The sequence below is a fragment of the Pan paniscus genome, chromosome 1, assembly GCF_029289425.2.
Source record: "Pan paniscus chromosome 1, NHGRI_mPanPan1-v2.0_pri, whole genome shotgun sequence".
NCBI classification, from domain to species: Eukaryota; Metazoa; Chordata; class Mammalia; order Primates; family Hominidae; genus Pan; species Pan paniscus.
Genome location: NC_073249.2, coordinates 197,756,298 through 197,777,660, shown reverse-complemented (window position 1 = coordinate 197,777,660; position 21,363 = coordinate 197,756,298). Strand labels below are relative to the sequence as shown.

General features: G+C 39.2%; 1 protein-coding gene across 36 annotated transcripts in view; it reads left to right on the top strand.

Moving 5' to 3' along the window:
* The window catches only part of EPB41 (erythrocyte membrane protein band 4.1), a 231,737-nt gene that overhangs the window by 177,324 nt on the left and 33,050 nt on the right, over positions 1 to 21,363 (top strand). For 5 of the 36 annotated variants that reach the window (XM_034959606.3, XM_057299486.2, XM_034959593.4 and 2 more), the window contains 2 exons: positions 3,102 to 3,152; positions 3,535 to 9,861. The exons of 24 other annotated variants lie outside the window; for them this stretch is intronic. In XM_034959606.3, the coding sequence (XP_034815497.3) occupies positions 3,102 to 3,152; positions 3,535 to 3,663 (180 nt within the window). In that variant the 3' untranslated portion in view covers positions 3,664 to 9,861. Of the gene's footprint in view, positions 1 to 3,101; positions 3,153 to 3,534; positions 9,862 to 21,363 lie in introns of those variants that run through there. 7 more of the 36 variants (XM_063593492.1, XM_063593494.1, XM_063593482.1 and 4 more) reach the window with 4 other exon arrangements.

Below are 21,363 nucleotides of genomic sequence, written 5' to 3'. Positions count from 1 at the left end.
CCAAGGAGGCCCCTAAGCGAGAGAATTCAGAACTCCAAATATTAATGATTGTATTTCAATTTTAGAAAAACTATGGGCTGGGCACATGGCTCATGCCTGTAATCCCAGCACTTTGGGAGGCCAAGACAGGCAGATCACTTGAGTCCAGGAGTTTAAGACCAGCCTGGGCAACATGGCAAAACCCCATCTCTACAAAAATTAGTCAGGTATAGTGGTGTGCACCTGTGTAGTCCAGCTACTCAGGGGGCTGAAACAGGAGGATTGCTTGAGCCAGGAGACCAAGGCTGCAGTGAGCCATGATTGCACCACTGCACTACAGCCTGGGTGACAGAGTGAGACCCTGTCTCAAAAAAAAAAAAAAAAAAAAAAAAGGGGAAAAGAAAAATGATTTATTTTATCTTTATGAGTAATATTAAACTTTTAATACACTGTTTTGTAAGATAGTCACAATTAGAGGTCAGAGATACCTTTCAGGGGCTCTTGTTTTTCTGTTATTGTCATTACCTATTTTAGAAATCCTACATCTGGGCCGGGCGCGGTGGCTCACGCCTGTAATCCCAGCACTTTGGGAGGCTGAGGTGGGCGGATCACAAGGTCAGGAGTTCGAGACCAGCCTGGCCAGCATGGTGAAACCCCATCTCTACTAAAAATACAAAAATTAGCCGGGCATGGTGGCACATGCCTGTAATCCCAGCTACTCAGGAGGCTGAGGTAGGAGAATCACTTGAACCTGGGAGGCGGAGATTGCAGTGAGCCGAGATCACACCACTGCACTCCAGACTGGGCAACAGAGTGAGACTCCGTCTCAAAAAAAAAGAAAAAAAAGAAATCCTACATCTGAATAAATGAATCTATTAAACATTTAATGAAAATATCTTGAAAGTTACCATGAACATATACCCCAAAAGTTTTTATCTTTAGTCAGTACAAGTGAAATATTTATATAGTCACAATGACTCAATAAGTGATTATGATTTAAAAATTATGTGCTTGTTTTTCCCCCAAAACAATAGCAATTCTAGTTAAAAAAAGTAAAGTGATGTCTTAATAATTTTAAAACTTTTTTTTTCGCTTTCTTTGAGATGGAGTTTCACTCTTGTTGCCAAGGCTGGAGTGCAATGGCACGATCTTGGCTCTCTGCAACCTCCACCTCCTGGCTTCAAGCAATTCTCCTGCCTCAGCCTCCCTAGTAGCTGAGATTACAGGTGCCTGCCGCCACGCCCAGCTAATTTTTTATATTTTTATTAGAGATGGGGTTTCACTACGTTGGCCAGGGTGGTCTCAAACTCCTGACCTCAGGCGATCCACCTGCCTCAGCCTCCCAAAGTGCTGAGATTACAGGCATGAGCCACTGTGCCCAGCTAAAACTTTTTTTTTTTTAATTTTCAGAATTTATGGTAAACTATCCAAATTATTATTTAGTTTCTGGAACTGGAGAAGGTGATAAAAGTTGGTTCACAGGCCGGGCTTGGTGGCTCACACCTATAGTCCTAGCACTTTGGGAGGCTGAGGCGGGCTGATCACTTGAGGTCAGGAGTTTGAGACCAGCCTGGCCAACATGGCGAAACCCCATCTCTAATAAAAATACAAAAAAATTAGCCGGGGCCGGGCGCGGTGGCTCACACCTGTAATCCCAGCACTTTGGGAGGCCGAGGCGGGTGGATCACGAGGTCAGGAGATCGAGACCATCCTAGCTAACACAGTGAAACCCCGTCTCTACTAAAAAACAAAAAATTAGCCAGGTGTGGTGGCGGGCACCTGTAGTCCCAGCTACTTGGGAGGCTGAGGCAGGAGAATGGCCTAAACCTGGGAGGCGGAGCTTGCAGTGAGCCGAGATCGCGCCACTGCCCTCCAGCCTGGGCGACAGAGCGAGACTCTGTCTCAAAAAAAAAAAAAAAAAAAGCCAGGCATGGTGGCATGTGCCTGTAATCTCAGCTACTTGGGAGGCTGAGGCAGGAGAATCGCTTGAACCCAGGAGGCAGAGATTGCAGTGGGCCGAGATCGCGCCACTGCACTCCACCCTGGGCAATGGCAAGACTCCGTCTTAAAAAAAAAAAAAAATTGGTTCACAAAGGGTACTTTTTGTATTTTTCAAAGTGTGGCTAACAGTTCTCCAAACAGAGCTGAACAGTTTCACAAATAAGGCTGGAGAATAACTGAGTAATGGGCAGCTAAATAGAGTTACCAGGGATGACAGGACGCTATTGTTTCCTACTCACTGTCCTCTCAGCCTCCATTTTCTGATATAAATGGACGTTAGTTTTGTGTTCTAAATCTAGAGCACGTATCCTGAACTGAGACAATAACTCTGCTTTCTAGGCAAGACCACTGTTTTCAGTGTCAGTAGGATACTTAATTTTGATGTATCTGTAAGTAATAAGAGTCATAAAGGGTCTAGTAGTTCTGGTTGTGGCTTGATTTGATTTAGAGGGTCTGGCTAGTCAAAGCCTAAATGAACAATTCTGAACAAGTAATTTATCATATTGGGCCTTAGTTTATGGAGTAGATGATCTTTAAGGTCCCTGTTAACTCTAAAATTCTGTAAGTCTGTGACTCCATAAGAAAATGCCTTGTCGCTATTTCACCCAGTTAACCCTATCTGCAAACTATAACTGCGTATTTTCTAGAAGTTTTCTTTTTGACTCTGTGCAAGTAATAAAAGATACTCGACTACTTTGAAAAAGTAACTTGGTCCTCTCTTGGATGAGGCTGGGTAAATTTGAATTAGTCTCCATTTCCAGGAAATATCTTACATCTTTTAATAGAAACCTTTCAGAAATCTTCTCAGGGTTGGTTTTGGGAATGGTGATGTCATTCTGTGTACTTTAAAGAAATAACTTTTTATAAACTAAACAATATCCATGGGAGTACTTGAACAATTTTAGCTCTATGCTATTACCCCTGTAAATGAATAGTGGAATAAATAAGCACTGTATTATGGTGACCTTTAATATTGGGTAATTCTACTTTCTGGCATATCTTACTTTTTCTTTAACAATTGGGATACTATTTCCATTCTCTGGGGATACCTCTTCCACCTTTGACGGTATTGTTGTTGCATTGCAAGGCAACTGAATTTTATATAATTTGTGTATGACCAGGTGAAGAAAACTTCTATCCTACCCTCGGAAAGAAAGGTTGGTGGGCCAGAGGTAAAGCTGCTGTTATGACTTGTGCTTCTCAATCGGAATTTGCTCTTGTCATGGCACTAAGCAGATAATCCCCCCAGAACTGAACAACAGCTGCTGAATACCTTTTTTTCTTTTGGCTATACTAGTAAATTCACACCCACAGCCTTTCGGCCTAACACATAACACTTCCACTGCTGCAGCTTTTGCAGCTTTCGATTTGCTTATTTCGGCGCATGGCTGGTTGAAAAGCTGCATGAAGATATAAATATGTATTCAGATAGAAAATGAATTTAATTATACCCTATTCTTTTTATGTTGTCTTTCTTCTCCCACTTTATTTTCTTTCAAAAATCATCGTAATTTTGCATCCTTTCTTTTCCTTTTTTTCTTTTTTGCTGACCAGTCCCCTAGCTACTTTCTCCCTGATACATATCACTTAGGGGTGTGCAAAGAACCAGTGTTGAACTTCCAAACTGATCAGAGAAGGCTAGCTCAACTGAGAGAACTTAGAGCCAAGTTTTTCCTTTCATAGATAACATCTGTCTTGACGATGGATAGCAGAGTACAGAAATTGCAGGGGGAATAAAAACTTCTCAATTGGACAATTGGGGAGAAAAAACTTTCTTTAAAAGTGTCTAAAGCATTTGCTTAAAGTAATGTATAAACCTTCATGATGGTCATTATTATTTATTTGTTTTGGTGAACCTTGGAGGGACATTATAAACTTTTATACTTTTTGTTTTTCTTTTGCAATCTTTAAAATGTATAAGATTAAGTTTTTTATTTCTGGAGCAAAAACTAATTGCTATACTGAATGAACTGTTGCTTTTAAAACTGTTGTTTTTAAAGTCTATATGAAGAGATATAAGGATTACTTTTTATATTCTGCCATTATATTTGTAATAAAAGTAACTTTTTTTTTTTTGTCTGAGACAGACTGTTGCTCTGTCCCCCAGGCTGGAGTGCAGTGGCGCGATCTCAGCTCACTGCAACCTCTGCCTCCCGGGTTCAAGCAATTCTCCGGCCTCAGCCTCCTGAGTAGCTAGGATAACAGGCATGTGCCACCACGCCCAGCTAATTTTTGTATTTTTAGTAGAGATGGGGTTTCACCATGTTGGCCAGGCTGGTCTCAAACTCCTGACCTCGTGATCCGCCCACCTCAGCCTCCCAAAGTGCTGGAATTACAGGCGTGAGCCACTGCGCTCAGCCAAAAATAACTTTTATGATGGCAAGGAGAATGCTTCATTATTGGCATTGCCCAATTAGTGATTGGCAGCACCAAAGTAATAGAAAATGACCTAAAATTCATATGTGAATATCCTCAAAGGAAGAATAAATAACATAGCAAGGGGAAAGCCAGTGATTCCTTGAACTTTCCGTTCTAATGTTCATTCACTCAAAAAGGTATCTATTGAGCACCCTATTGTGTTACAGAAACTTTGCCAGGATAAATTGCCAAAATAAAGTAAAGCTAAAATGAAGAGTGTCTAAAAGATATTTCCAAATCCTTTGCACATCCCCAAGTATCATTTTTGAGCATTTTCCATCTGTCATTTTGTTCATCTTATTCTGTCTTTCTTGATCTTCTACTGTGAAAGCAGACACAGGAACGTGCTCTGTTAGTACAGGATGAAGAGAAAATTAAAAGGCAAGAAAGATCTACTGAAAGAGGCTTGCCCCAGCAAGAAAATGAAGAAATTCTTCCCAAGGTTTCTATTCCAATCCCTGAGGATCACAAGTCTCTCAAAAAGTGCCACCTCTACTTTAGTACTTTTCCATCTCTTCGTATTCCTTTCATGATGTCTTTTCTCGTGATCCTTGTGTTGGCTGTTTGGTGGTTGGTCTTTCTGTGATCAGAAAACAGGGTGCTCATCTGAAATGTCAAGACCATTGAACTTCTGTCCTTGGCTTCAACTGTGTTATTGCTGTATGATGCCCTCTGATCTTGATAGTTCACTATCCTAGGGGAGCTCTTGTGATCATTTTTCTGTCAAATGTTACTCTTTGTAGAGTATGTATTGTGGGGTACAAAGGAGTAGCAATGGACTGCCCAAAGCCAGCTTTTCTGCATTGAAGTTTAACAAATTTAAACAAATCAGAATTAAGCATATGGCAGGTTGGTAATCTTCCCAAAAGCTTTAACTCTTTTATCCTGCATGTTTACTGTTTACTATTGTTATGTCTTCATATCCAATATCTCACACAAACCAGGATACTCTCTAGATACATTTGATGGAATATTTTCCTAATCCTCTATAGTCATTTGTTTGGCATGGGCTTCATAGTTTAAGAAAAAATTTCAACTCGCTAACCTTTCAGAAGCCTTAAAATGATAACGTTTTAATCTACAAATCCATAACCACTCCTTTTCTTAGGATATCAAACCAGTATAAACAAAAGTCTTTTCTGGAAAAGGGCTTTTGACTTCTGTGGCCTTTTTATGAGTATTTCTGAGCTGTACAGGGACAGACAACTCTTTCCTGCCTGGTGTATAGAAGAGATCTTCAAAGATTAAATGCCATCTTTTCACAAGTAGAGTGTTGATATGGTTTAAGGAAAATGGTGCTGGTGCCCCTTAGCCTCCAGCCAGGACTGAAATTCTCAAACTACTCTACCTATCCTTAAAAGTCTGGAACACAGATTTACTCAAGATCTGTACATAAACCCTTCTCTGAATTAAGATACTGTGTTACTTCTTTATGGCTTTACTAATTATATTGCTAACAGCAATAGTTAGCCATTGCTAAGCTTAAAATATATATTGATATACTTTGTTTTCCTGATATACTTCAGACCTGTTTGTTCGTGCACTTGTGTTGAAATCAATTGTTTTTAATCAATGGCTTTGTGACCTCAAGTTCACTTGTGACAAGTATGTGTCCTCTGTTTGCATGTTGACTTCTAAGACTTACCTGAAGTAAATGTGAGCACTCTGTCTCTCTTCAGGACACAACTCACATGCCTAACCTGTTATTTTTTACCTCAATATTGAAGAAACCTTGCATGTAGCTTGCTTTTTATGGCACTTGAATGTACCAATATGGATGATTTGGTTAATGTCTCAAATATTTGTTTTGAAATCTGAGTTTATAGGGTTATCAAACTAAGATTATTATACTTTGTTTTACTTCTCAATGCTTTTCAGTTGATGAAACTTCTAAACAAGACTTTTTGTTTTTGAGAAGATGGCCTCTTAGAGCAAAAAAAGAGAACCATAAAGACAAGAATCTTTTGTCCTTCAACATCTACCAATATTGTTCTCTTGTCTCTGGAGACATGTAGAAATAATTATCTGTTATTTCCTGAAAACTGCTACGCTGTCATTATAGGCTTTCCCAAGAAATGGAAAAAGAAGCAAGGACCAGGTTAAAATTTAAAATTTGGTGTGCGTATATATCTTTTATGTCACAGGCTATGTCTATTTATAATATATATTTTGTAAATAAGCATATTTATTGATTCACTCATAATAAGAGGGACCTGAAATATTACAAAGCTGTTCTCTACCACAGAAAGTAATAATCATAAGTACTCTCTTTTATCTGGGAAATAAAGATACAAGAGTTTCCCTTAATGAAATAACAAATTGGGCTATAGAATTGGTTAGATTATTTTAAATCTTTTTTTAAGGAATTAAAAGGAAATAATCAGAACTTTATTTATACTTTTGTAACTGTTTCAGATTATAATTCCTGAATTTCCAGTTTTCATCCTTATACACAGCTTTTTATTAATTACTATTGTAAACTTCACCCTGAATTTTGTTTCTCTTTGTATTGGAGTTATTCCAAGTCCATTAAAAGTCTAAGCCAATGATACTTTTCAGTTTTCTGAAATGCAGCAAGAGTCCTCGGAGATCTTTATTGAGAGTCAAAGGAGAGGCCATTTCTTCTATCAATAGGGTAAGAATGATTAAGAGGAGAATGGCCAAGCCCTTGTATTGGATGAAGCTGACCAATGCAGACTCAAAAGATACCATCACAATTATCAGAGGAAAAATATTGGGCATTCCAGCTTTGTATTACCTAAAGGTAACACTGCCAATATTTGCAACATAAAGCGTAAATGGGCTGGGCGTGGTGGCTAACACCTGTAATCCCAGCACTTTGGGAGGCTGAGGCGGGCAGATCACCTGAGGTCAGGAATTCGAGACCAGCCTGTGCAACATGGTGAAACCCCACCTATACTAAAAATACAAAAATTAGCTGGGCATGGTGGCACACACCTGTAATCCGAGCTACTTGGGAGGCTGAGGCAGGAGAATCGCTTGAACCCGGGAGGCAGAGGTTGCGGTGAGCCAAGATCACACCACTGCACTCCAGCCTGGGTGACAGAGTGAGACTCTGTCTCAAAAAAAAAAAAAAGTGTAAATAGTCTTGGTTTCCTTCCTTCATTTTCAGTACCAGAGGCAAATTCTAATACATATTGGTGTTACCCTGATTCAGCTTCTTAATGGCAAGCTGATAAATAAAAAATAATTTGGAGTAAAGGTATCAATACAGACCAGTATAATATTTTGGGTTTTTGCTTTGGTTTTGTCATTATTCATTTCTAGGATGACTCTGAGAGGTTCACTTAACTACTTGGTGCCCAGATTTCCACCTAGTAATGTGGAGACAAACCTACTTCATGAGAATGAATACGTAATAAATTCCAGGAACCAGAGACCCTGGTTGTCGTTCAATTCTTGGTCTTTTGGGAGCTGGGAAGATGAAAATTTAAAAACACACAAACATACATTAACTTCTTTTTATTTTGAAAGTAAGTCGTTAAATAGCTGTTTATTTCCATCTACTCCTTATTGATATTTGACCACTTTACTAATTTTCCAAATTTATCCTTCTCTTAATAAATTCATCTTATCCAAATGGTATGATTAGAGTGGATCATACTTGAAAATAAACCAAGCATCTATATTTTGGGCCTCTCTTTCAGCCAGTTTCTTTCATGCTAACACTTGCAATATGAAGGGAATTGTTTGCATGGGTCAAGTTTTCTACTTATTTACATCTTCAGTAAGAGTTTTGAAGGGAAAAGATGCTGACTCTGTTGATTAAGATTAGACTGGATATTATACATGGAATAGATTTCCAGTTGGCATCCTAGGACCTGGTACATTTCTTTCTATTAAATATTATAAATTTTACTCTGAAACTTCTTTGGATATAATAACCCAATTCACTTTCTCCTAGTTTCCTAAGTCACTTCTGTAATACTTCTTATAGATAAGCCTGTAGTACTTCCTATAGATAAGCCTATAGGACACATGAGGCATTAGAGATCTAATTAATTTTAAGAAGGTATTATGGAGCAGAAATTACACTTGTGCTTTACCCAGTGATCATGTATTTACAAAAGGAAAATAGGGCAAAATTAATATGAGACATGGTCTCATTGTTGCTTTTATTTTTTCGGCAAGGGTTTTGAATACAGTAAAGACATACAAAATTTGTTGACAGAGTTGCCTTCCCTTATATTCCTCTTCACAGGAATTATAAAATCCCAAACTATAGCATTCTCTGCAGCTTTGAAAAAGACTATTATATTGTTTTTATTATACATAGAAACTTCACTTTTTTTTCATATACTCAAATTACACCGTTTGTAATATTGGTACTAGAAACTACAACAACTTCTTATTCTTAATCTGTTTTGTGTGGCATGTGGCATTACCATATCTGCTTCCTCTACACTTTAGTGGGTAGTATTAATAGGCCACTCTCATTTCTGAAGCTGTTACTCCTCATGCCTTAGTATCTCCTTTTACTGCAGCAGAATATGACACAAAAAGAAACACATTGGTGCAGACCTATGAAAGCATACCTGAAATGGTTAAGAAGGTATGGGATTAGAGTTAGGAAGCCATACAAAGTTAGGCTAGAGGAAGAGCAGTGGCTATGATCAACAATTATAAATTCATGGAGGATTCCTTTTGGTAAACAAAACTCCTATCATCCTAGAACTTGAAAGACAAAAGGAAGATAAAGTAGTTTATTCCCACATATCAGAAATGCAGGCTAAAAGCCAAATAACTTGAATAATAGCCTAACTAAATGTATAGATAACATTGTGGAGAAAACACACTTTAGGAATTTTAAAAATCTTTTGTGTGTCCAGGCGCGGTGGCTCACGCCTATAATCCCAGCACTTTGGTAGGCTGAGGTGGGCGGATCACAAGGTCAGGAGATCGAGACCATCCTGGCTAACATGGTGAAACTCCGTCTCTACTAAAAATACAAAAATTAGCTGGGCGTGGTGATGGGCACCTGTAGTCCCAGCTACTCAGGAGGCTGAGGCAGGAGAATGACATGAACCTGGGAGGCGGAGCTTGCAGTGAGCCGAGATCACGCCACTGCACTCCAGCCTGGGCGACAGAGCGAGACTCCGTCTCAAAAAAAAAAAAAAAAAAAAAATCTTTTGTGATTGAAATCCTAGGCCAGGTGTGGTGGCTCATGCCTGTAATCCCAGCACTCGGAAGGCCGAGGTGCGCAGATCTCCTGAGGTCAGGAGTTCAAGACCAGCCTGGCTAACATGGTGAAACCCTATCTCTACTAAAAATACAAAAATTAGTTGAGTGTGGTGTCAGCCATCTGTAATCCCAGCTCCTCAGGAGGCTGAGGCAGGAGAATCGCTTGAACCCAGGAGGTGGAGGTTGCAGTGAGCTGAGATCGCGCCACTGTACTCCAGCCTGGGCAACAGAGCAAGACTCTGTCTCAAAAAAAAAGAAAAATCCTAGAAGGCAGCAGTGTCTTACCCTTTAACATAGAATCCTGTTTTGGGTAAATGATAGAATAACTCTGACATTTGAAAGATTGAAAGGTAGGGGAAGGCATAGAGTCTCAACTATCTTTTCTTGTCTCAAAATCAACAAAGGCAGGTGAGCCTCTCATTTTCTTATCTACTACCTCTTCAAAGAAAAGTCTTCATATTTATAAGATCCTATCTCAGTAAAACACATAGAAAAATATTTAAGGGGATAACACGGCCACCATTCATTTTATTTATTTATTTTATTTGTCACCCACCAGCAAAGTACTCTATTATATATTACAAGGATGCAAAGAGTCAGCATTATCAGAATTTTAGGGATTGGATAGGATCCTAATTCAATTCCTCTCTCTTCCAGTGCTTGACTCTTCTCTGCAATATCATTTAGAGATTTGGAGGCCAGTCTTGCAGTCTTTGTTTCAATATCTCCTGAGATAACATATTACATCTTTGGACAGCTCTGAGTTTGTATATAAATCATTCATATATTAAGTGAAAATCTGTTTCCCTGTAGCTTTCACTCACTGATCCTGAACAGAGGCATTTTAAAGAATTTTCTATCTTTTTCCACATTACTTCTTCACATACTTAAAGGTAACTCTCATGTTGAAACTAGTCACTATTCTTACCCTCAGACAAGTTACCATCTGCTATTCAGATCTATTCCAGTCTTCCTCCTAGCATGTCATCCTCCTTTCTTCTTTTCTAACTTTCCTTGTTTTAACAGCTTTTTCTTTCTGGCTGTGTTGCCCACTGTGGATTATTCCGCTTTATGTCCCTATAAATTGACATTCTCTCTCCAAAAAATTTTGAAATTTCTGGCTGTCCCAGCTTCTTCATAGATAACATAGGCTTTGGAATTTTTTTAGATAAAAGAGTAGAGGTGGGATAGTTTTCTAGCTTTGAGAGTTTCATGTAGCCCAGAATCTGTTGACAAGATAGTATCAGTGTTATATTTTGAGGAAGCACACTACCAAAGCCTGCATTCTAAGTTTGCTTTCCTTCTGTGACAGTCTGAGTAACCTTTACATACTGGAGTTGTCCCCAAGTGATTCAATTTATACCAGTGTGATGATAAAATTATGGAAATGTACTTTCTGCTTAACATTCTGATTATGATTTATACCCCACCAGAAAAAGTGATACTAAATATTTGAAGTGTTGTTAATACATCTCTTTTGTGCCTTTCTCCTCAAAACTATGAGATTCTCAGAGGTAAGAGGCTCTTTAGGCCAAGCACGGTGGCTCATGCCTGTAGTCCCACTTACTGAAGAGGTTGAGGCAGGAGGATTGCTTGAGCCTGGGAGCTCAAGGCTGCAGTGAGCCATGATCACACAACTTCTCTCCAGCCTGGGCGACACAGCATGACACTGTCTCTAAAAAAATTTTAAATAAAAATAGGCCTTGATTTTGCCAATCTATAACCTTTGTATCCCATTTACCACATTGCCTTGAATATAACAAATAATATTTGTTTCACTGAATTAAATGATTAATCACAGATGGCGATGGATAAATAACTTTTCACATAGAATCTCTTGTACTGGCACATAAATTTGTGCCAAATTAATCACCTTATGCCCAATCATTATATGCAGGTAATCCAGAAAGCCTGTATCCAGCCCAGAAGCCACTGTCTCTCTTGTTAATCCTGTAGTATGGTCCCTTGTTTATTCAAGGAATCTAGTATACCCTTATGGTAGGTGTCAGTTTCTATTGTTAATGTCTTATAACTTGGTTCAGTTAAAAGCTCTTATCCAGCTGGCCTTGGTGGCACAAGCCTGTACTCCCAGCTACTCGGGAGGCTGAGGCAGGAGGATCACTTGAGCCTGGGAATTCCAGTCCAGCCTGGGCAACATAGCAAGACCCCATCTCAAAAAAAAAAGCTCTTATGTATTTACCACAGGTAATAATCAGCTATTCTCACTCTAGAACATATTACTAAGAATAGGGTACACATCTGTATAAATAAAGTCATCTCGGATAAGTGTGATATCATAAAGGGAACATTTATGTTTATCTAAAATACATTGCAGAGAGCAATTTGACACTTTTTCTTGTGTTTTACGTGATATAGAAACATCAACTATATCAAACTCTTATGGGTTTTGATATATTTGGAGTATCAGGAGTAGGCAAACTTTTTCTGTAAAGTGCCAAATAATAAATATTTTAGGCTTTGCAGGCTATATGGTCTGTCACAACCACTCAGCTTTGCCATTGTAGAGTGAAAGTAGTATAGATAACACATAAAATGAATGTGATTATGCTCCAATCAAACTTTATTTATGGACACTGAAATTTAAATTTTGTATAATTTTACATATTACTAAATATTATTCTATTAGTTTCCTAACCATTTTAAAATGTAAATACCATTCTTAGCTCATAGCAATACAAAAATAAGGAGAGGGTGGCTGGGTGCAGTGGTTCACGCCTGTAATCCCAGCACTTTGGGAGGCCAAGATGGGCAGATCTTTTAAGGTCAGGAGTTTGAGACCAGTTTAGCCAACATGGTGAAACCCTGTCTCTACTAAAATACAAAAATTAGCCAGGTATGGTGGCGCACGCCTATAATCTCAGCTATTCGGGAGACTGAGAACCGCCTGAACCTGGGAGGCAGACATTGCAGTGAGCCAAAATTGCACCACTGCACTCCAGCCTGGGTGAAAGAGCAAGATTCCGTCTCAAAAAAAAGAAAAAGAGGGGGTGAGATTTGGCCTGCTGCTTATAGTTTGAGGACCCCTGGTACAGACCAGAAAAGTGGTTTATTATGTTTGCTGCCTTTGTACTGTTTTGGAGAGTCGTAGTTGGGATCTTAGCATCTTCACTCAATGTCAAAGTATTTTTTGTCTTTATTTATGATTAGAAATGGAAAACAAAAGATGAGACATTCATTTCTATTAAGCAGTCAGGGTACACCTGAACTGTAATCAAAAATACATACTGCTGGGCGCGATGGTTCATGCCTGTAATCCCAGCGCTTTGGGAGGCTGAGGCAGGAGGATCACTTGAGGCCAGAAGGATCACTTGGGTCCAGGAGCTCAAGACTCATCTCTACCAAAAAAAAATTAGCTGGGCATAATGGCATGCCTGTAGTCCCAGCTACACGGGAGCCTGAGGTAAGAGGATCATTTGAACCCAGGAGTTTGAGGTTGCACTGAGCTATAATCATGCCACTGCACTCCATCCTAAGCAAGAGCAAGACCCCGTCTCTACAAAAAATAAATAATAAAATATGTACTGTAACCACCACAGCACCCCGTTTCTGCCAGTTTTCCAAATTGCATTGTGTTAACTGTGGTCTTATATTCAGTGATGATCCTAGATATCCCCTTCATTTGGTTTGTTTTAAGGATCTGCCTCCATTTCCCCCTAAAGAATAAAGAAACCACAATTCCCAAATTCACCTTTTCTTTAGCCAAGTTTTAGAGATATATAATGAACATGGTAAAGAAAGTAAAATGATTTTTTTTTTTGGACACAAAATTTCGCTCTTGTTGCCCAGGCTGGAGTGCAATGGTGCGATCTTGGCTCACGGCAACCTCCGCCTCCCGGGTTAAAGTGATTCTTCTGCCTCAGCCTCCAGAGTAGCTGGGATTACAGGCGCCTGCCACCACGCTTGGCTAATTTTTTGTATTTTTAGTAGAGATGGGGTTTTATTGTGTTGGCCAGGCTGGTCTTGAACTCCTGATCTCAGGTGATCTGCCCGCCTCAGTCTCCCAAAGTGCTGGGATTACAGGCATAAGCCCCCTCGCCCCGCCAGAAAAATGATTTTTACTTTGAGCTTTTGGTATACTTTAGTGTTTTAAGCGCTGGTATAAATTTAAGATTGGGTATCTACAGAAAACGTCTTAGAAGTGTCCCTCTTTCTAATTATTAACCTTTTTTTTTTCTTTTTTTGAGGTGGAGTCTTCCCGTCACCCAGGCTGGAGTGCAGTGACACGATCTCGGCAACCTCCACTTCCCAGGTTTAAGTGATTCTCCTGCCTCAGCTTCCCAAGTAGCTGGGATTGCAGGCACGTACCACCATGCCTGGCTAATTTTTGTATTTTTGGTGGAGATGGAGTTTCACCATGTTGGCCAGGCTGGTCTCAAACTTCTGACCTTAGTTGATCCACCTTCCTCAGCCTCTCACCGCACCCAGCAAGAAATCTGTTTTGAAAGTAATAATTAGTGGCTGGGTGCAGTGGCTCACACCTGTAATCCCAACACTTTGGGAGGCTGAGGTGGGAGGATCACCTGAGGTCAGGAGTTCAAGACCAGCCTGTTCAACATGGGAAAAACTCCATCTCTACTAAAAATACAAAAAATTAGCCAGGCATGATTGCGCGGGCCTGTAGTTCCAGCTACTCGGGAGGCTGAGGCAGGAGAATTGCTCCGCCTGGGTGGCGGAGGTTGCAGTGAGCCGAGATTGTGCCATCGCACTCCAGCCTGGGCGACAAGAGCAAAACTCTTATCTCAAAAAAAAAGAAAAAAATATATATTTCTCTGAGGAGGATTCCCCAATTCACAGCTTTTTTGGGCAGTATTTACCAATAAGTCAGAATAAGATAAAGCAACATTCTTTATTTATTTATTTATTTATTTATTTTGAGACGGACCTTCGCTCTGTAGCCCAGGCCAAAGTGCAGTGGCGCAATCTTGGCTCATTACAACCTCTCCCTCCCGGGTTCAAGCGATTCTCCTGTCTCAGTCTCCCGAGTAGCTGGGATTACAGACGCGAACCACTGCACCCGGCTAATTTTTGCATTTTTAGTATTTTGGCCAAGCTGGTCTTGCACTCTGGACCTCAAATGATCCGCCCACCTTGGCCTCCCAAAGTGCTGGAATTACAGGCGTGAGTCACTGTGCCTGGCCCCTTTTTTTCTTTTTTTTTTTTGAGACAGGGTCTCACTCTGTCTCCCAGGCTGGAGTGCAGTGATGCAATCACATCTCACTGAAGTCTCGACCTTCTGGCCTCAAATAGTCCTCCCACCTCAGCCTCCCAAGTTGCTGGGACCACAGGTGTGTGTCACACCTTGCTAAAAGACAGGGTTTTACCATGTTGCCCAGGCAGGTCTCAAACTCCTGAGCTCAGGCCATCCACCCTCCCCAGCCTCCCAAAGTGCTGGGATTACAGGTGTGAGCCACTGAGCCTGGTTTTGCGGAGGTACTTTCTAATAAATCCCTAAGCACATGTTTCTTTCATTTCCCTTGGCCAGGCTCCTTTTGCTCTAATACTTAGCTGAGTAAATTAATTATTCATTAACAATTCAGCATGATATTTAAGCCTAAGAAATCTTTAGTCCCTTTGGGACATTTTCTTTGATATTTTTCTCACATTATTTGCTCTGTTAATGTGTAAACTTATGAATAAATCTTATTTATTGCAAATGTGATTCTGGTTGCTACTAATCATTAAGGAAGTAGGAGTTAATAATGCTGTTCATAGACCTACTACCAAAAAAATCCAAATGAACCTCTGTTTTCAGCCGATCAGCAAGAGATTGCTGTCAGCTAGTCTTTCTCTTGTTTTTCCTTATATTCACTCTTCTCTGTGGCCCAATAATTAGTTGTCTTTTGCTTAGTCGTAAGACAGAGACAACCTACTGGTGTGCATTCAGTTCTCAGAATGTTATTTTAAATCAGCTTTGAACTAATTTGACTATGCCAAGTTTTAAAAATAATTTTTTTCTAACCAATTTAATTAGTCACTACAACAGATGTAGTTGTCACATCTGTTAGAAACATTTTAGTATGATGAATTTGTCTTTTATGGGCTTTTTAAAAGCACTGTACAAATTTGTAGTTAATAACTCTTCAGTATTGCCACTCTAATCTTACTGAAAAGTGAAGAATGGTGTGGGTGTGGGTATGTGGGTGTGAGGAGAGCTTGTTCCTGTAATGTGAAATCGACAGAAGGTATATCACTTTATCTCTTACTTCACCTTGGGTAAACCTTCTCTTAACTCTCACAGCTCTAGATTTTATTATATTATTCAGGTGATTATTTCAAACTAATGCTTCGGCTGGGCACTGTGGCTCACGTCTGTAATCCCAGTACTTTGGGAGGCCGAACCGGGTGGATCGCCTGAGGTCGGGAGTTCGAGACCAGTCTGACCAACATCGAGAAACCCTGTCTCTACTAAAAATACAAAATTAGGTGTGGTGGCACATGCCTGTAATCCCAGCTACTCGGGAGGCTCAGGCAGGAGAATTGCTTGAACCTGGAAGGCGGAGGTTGCAGTAAGCTGAGATCACACCATTGCACTCCAGCCTGGGCAACAAGAGCGAAACTCCGTCTCAAAAAAAAAAAAAAACCTAACACTTCACATTTTAGAGTGGTCTATTTACTAGCTCAAAGTATGTACCTTGTGATCTAAGTAAAATAACTTTGTAGTATTTCTCCAAAGCCATGTTTCTTTTATGAGTTTGTTGAAAATGCTAACACAGAAAGCCATTTTCACTATTATACGATTTCTCAAGAAGATAAAACATAGCTAGTTAATATTCAATAATAATTTTCTATAATAATAGCTGTCTGTTGCATTGGTTCTGTAGAATCAAGGTAACTATTTCTTGGGTTTTTTGTTTTGTTTCGTTTTTGAGACGGAGTCTCACTCTGTCACCCCGGCTGGAGTGCAGTGGTGTGATCTCGGCTCACTGCAACCTCCGCCTCCCGAGTTCAAGCTGTTCTTGTGCCTCAGCTTCCTGAGTAGCTGGGATTACAGACACCCACCACCACGCCTGGCTAATTTTGTATTTTTAGTAGAGATGGGGTTTCACCAGGTTGGTCAGGCTGGTCTCGAACTCCTGACCTGAAGTGATCTGCCCACCTCAGCCTCCCAAAGTGCTGGGATTACAGGCGTGAGCCACTGGGCCTAACCTCAAGGTAACTGTTTTCTAGATATCAAATTTTCTTAAATGCTAATTATGACTTTAATCAATTTTTAGAACTGAGACTTCTGTGAAATCCAGCCAAACAAATTCAATTTTGTTCCATTCTAACTTCAGAGTTTTTGTACTGGTCATAGCTCCTTTTTCTCCATCTTCATCCCTCCACCCCTACCCTTCATAGTGTAATGAAATAAAACTGGCCACCAAAGGCTTCTGGTCTGTTAGACATGCTTAGTATAACCTTTAATATTTGCCCAAGCACTTTGACCTCTGTAGATCTATTCAGATTTGAGAACACTCATTTGATCTGTGGAGTCCTTGCTGGTGAGTGCAGTGTAAAGGCAAAATTTTCTATTACCTAATAGTTAAAATTTTGCATCCGGCATGGATTTTGAAGCTGTTTGCTTTTACGTTCACCTATTCTGGGGATAATCTAATAACAGCACTATTTAGGAAATTATAAAAACAATGTTTGATGGATAATTATCATTGGCTAATTTCATTTGCTGTCCTTTGTGAGAGGCTGCATTGTGGAATTATTTTCCTATCATAAGCAATTTTATCAACTCTAGTAAAGGCCCACATCTTCCGGAATAAGCCCCTTTATCCAGATTTTATACAAACGTAATCTTTATATACCAGAGAATAGCAATAGACTGTGAAAATGACTCTGAGTTTCATGGAGAAGCTAGTGAGCACTATAAGGATATATTTCTAGCTAGAAACTAATAGCATACAACCTTGAAAAAAAAAAAAGGCGAGAGAGGGTACATCCAAGAGAGAAAAATTAGAATGAAGAGAAATGTATTGTATGATAAAGAATGTCACACTAGAAAGGAAAGATAGAATTTTAACATCACCTTTTGCTAGCCCATGGTTACTCTGTTGTTAGTTTATCCCCATCTTGAGTGCTTGTGATTCTAATGTCCTTTTTCAAACTTCTAAGTGGCCTGAGTTTTCCACTGAAACTGTACAAAACTATTATTTATCAAGCTTTTGGGGGTGGGAACCAGAGGATGTTTCTCCTTTCAGTAATTTTTGTTCTTCTGTCTTCATTTGTTTCCTTTTTTGGCTGAAGAATGGGCTCCTACTGCTTGACTTGTCATCTTTATGTGCTGTTTACACATGGCTTTTGCAAAAGAAGCCATTACCACATCTGATTTATCTTTTATTGCAAGTGTCCATTTAAAAGCATTTGTTTTAACTTAAAAAAATTGTTTTAATCATCAGGCTAATGTGCCTACTGATTATTATACAACCTAGGGAAATGCTGATATAATTTTTCAAAATAGGAAATTACAAATATTAATATTAATGTATAAAGACATATGTTTTGCTCTTAAGAGTTTTTCCCCTAGGCACTTAAAGCCATTCTTTGCTGAGACTTAACCTTGTCATGTTTTGTTAAAGAGAAGAATATAGAAGCAAAGCACTCGCAATTAACTGATCTTATCAGGATTAAATTCTACATTTTTTAGTTTGCATGTTGTAGACCATCTGGGGGTATTACTTAAATACATTGTTGATAATTTAAGTGACTATGATATTTATTGTTTACTTTAGTTAAGAACCAGGAGCTGGACTCTTCTGCTGGGTATCTTCCTTCTGTGCTTAGCAAGATAACCTCGATTCCTGCTGGTTCTGTGGGCATTTGCACTGCAAAGCATTTCTTACTGGGTTTGCAAAGCAAGGGTAATGTGCTCTGTGGGTGTATGTGTGTCTGTGCACCCTCATCCCCTATTCCCACTGCCATCTCTGTTCACTTCCTTTTACTTATCAAAACTTCTTTTTCTCAATCTATGTCAATCTTATTAAAAAGTTTAATGAATCACTTTTCCCAGACATATAGAAACACTAATAAAAGTTTTATGTGTTAAATTTTCCTCATATATTTGCATTTCAGCAAGCCACAAAGTCATTGCACAGATGATGGTGACTGATTACAGCATTGGTTATATCATTAAGCAGTACTTACAAGGCCAGCCTTAAATCTCATTTTACTTGACAGAATGCAAAATAAAATGAAGATAATGTGGAAAACAATGGTATAGTTTAACGGATGTAGTGGATGGGGGATTACAATTGTGTAAAGTGACTGCAGAGGTATATGCTAAATCTCAGACTCTCATTTTGAGGAAAATTTAGTAATTTCAAGGAGCAAATGTGTGGGTAATAGCAATATAGAAAGATAAGCTTTGAGGCTAGAAACAGTAATAAATCTCTGACATTTTAAAATAGTTGTAAATTGTGTGACTAATCAGAAATATTCTATTTTCTTTCTTAACAGACAGTATGTATCCCAGAACTATCCATTATAAATGGTATTCTTCCTGAGGATCTTGGTTCGGGAATATTTATGAAATAGCCTCATAGTATACCCATTTTAATTCTCCTGTCACAATTTCTTTCTTCAAAGTTGTGATGTTCTCTAAAATATAATGAGGACCTGTTTGAGAACTTGCTAACAAAAGCTGAAAGGAAGCCCAATTTTAGTTAAATCCATAGGCTTGGCCCACTTCAGGAGTTCAAGAAACACCATGTAGGGACTTCCTGTCTTTATTGCTTTGGTTCACGTTACTTTGCAAAAAGTAATATTTTAAGAAATATAAATCATTCTGGATATGAATTGTGATGTGATAGAATCAATCTGTAGTGTATATCACTAACCTAAAGTTATTGTTTAGATCAGTTTTGGAAATACTTTGATCTTCTTTTTTTTTTTTTTTTTTTTTTTTTGAGTTGGAGTCTCACTCAGTTGCCAGGCTGGAGTGCAGTGGCGTGACCTTGGCTCACTGCAACCTCTGCCTCCTGGGTTCAAGTGATTCTCATGCCTTGGCCTCCTGAGTAACTGGGATTACAGGCACCCGCCACCATGCCCGGCTAATTTTTTTGTATTTTTAGTGGAGATGGGGTTTCACCATGTTGGCCAGGCTGGTTTCGAACTCCTGATCTCAAATGATCCGTCTGCCTTAGCCTCCCAAATTGCTAGCATTACAGGCGTGAGCCACCACACCTGGCCAAAAACCACATTTTAAATCACTTTCCTGATAATATCCCTTCTACCTCTAAATCAGAAAACATTAAAATACAATGAAGCTACAACTTAAATTTGAAGTATTTCTTTTCCACCAGTTATACAGATATATTAAATTCATCATCATTGACTTTGACTTTCTTTTCTTTTCTTTTTTACCCCAAGTTTACAACCTCCACCTGCCAGGCTCAAGTGATCCTCCCACCTCAGCCTCCTTAGTGGCTGGGAATATAGGCATACGCCACCACACCTGGCTAATTTTTTGTATTTTTGGTAGAGATGGGGTCTTGCCATATTGCCCAGGCTGGTCTCGAACTTCTGGACTCAAGCAATCTGCCCGCCTCGTCCTCCCAAAGTGCTGGGATTAAAGGCGTGAACCACCTCACCCAGCTGACTTTGACTTTCAAAACCAACTAACTAAATTACCAAGGTTTAATATTATATTCCCCTTATAAAAGAGAACTTTTATATTACATACCAGTTACTAGCTTATAATTCTTTCCTCTAACTACTTTTTTCTTTTAGAAGCCTATTAAGGCTTATTTTTTACTGTTTTTAAAAGGCTTGGAAGATGTTAAGGATTTTTTAGCACTTTCTGCATAAATTGTTTACTAGACTCTTCAGGTTTTAAAGATCATTTCACTACTGAAACCAGATACAAGTGCTTGCATAAGAAAATAATCACTTTTTATTACCAAAGTAATACATACTTGTTTTAGAAAGGTTAGGAAATAGAGAAAAACCACAAACAAAAAGATCGTTTGCAATCCCATGATTATTAATATTTTAGTACACCTTAAAATCTTTTGTCTTTCCTTTTTTTTTTTTTTTTTTTGAGACAGAGTCTTGCTGTGTCACCAGGCTAGAGTGCAGTGGTGCCATCTCGGCTCACTGCAACCTCCGTCTCCCGGGTTTAAGCGATTCTCCTGCCTCATCCTCTGGAGTAGCTAGGACTACAGGCACATGCCACCACACCCAGCTAATTTTTGTATTTTTAGTAGAGACGGGGTTTCACCATGTTGGCCAGGATGGTCTCGATCTCTTGACCTCATGATCCACCCGCCTCAGCCTCCCAAAGTGCTGGGATTACAGGCATGAGCCACTGTGCCCGGCCACCTTAAGATCCTTTTCATGTGTATATTTATACACATTGGAAAATATAATTTTTAAATGGCTAAGAAATGAAGCATAACTGATCAAGAGGAGGGTTTAGTCTTTGAATTATATAGAAAGATAAAATGAGACAATAGCAGTGTGTTTTCTTCCTTTTAATAGAGAAAGGAGTTGTTTTTCTATTGCCACTAAAAGGTAAAATTGGTCTTCACTAAGTGGGGAACAAGTGACTAAATGTGTGGGGATAAAATTACTACACAGGTACTCATACATGGCTCTTATGTAGCAAAATTTTAGAAAAATTTTCAGGATATATTTTCACTTTGATCTCTTAAAGGATAAGACACTCTTGTAAGCTTAACTGTGGTTCTTTTTTTTTTTTTTTTTTTTTTGAGACAGAGTCTTGCTCTGTCGCCCAGGCAGGGGTGCAGTGGCACA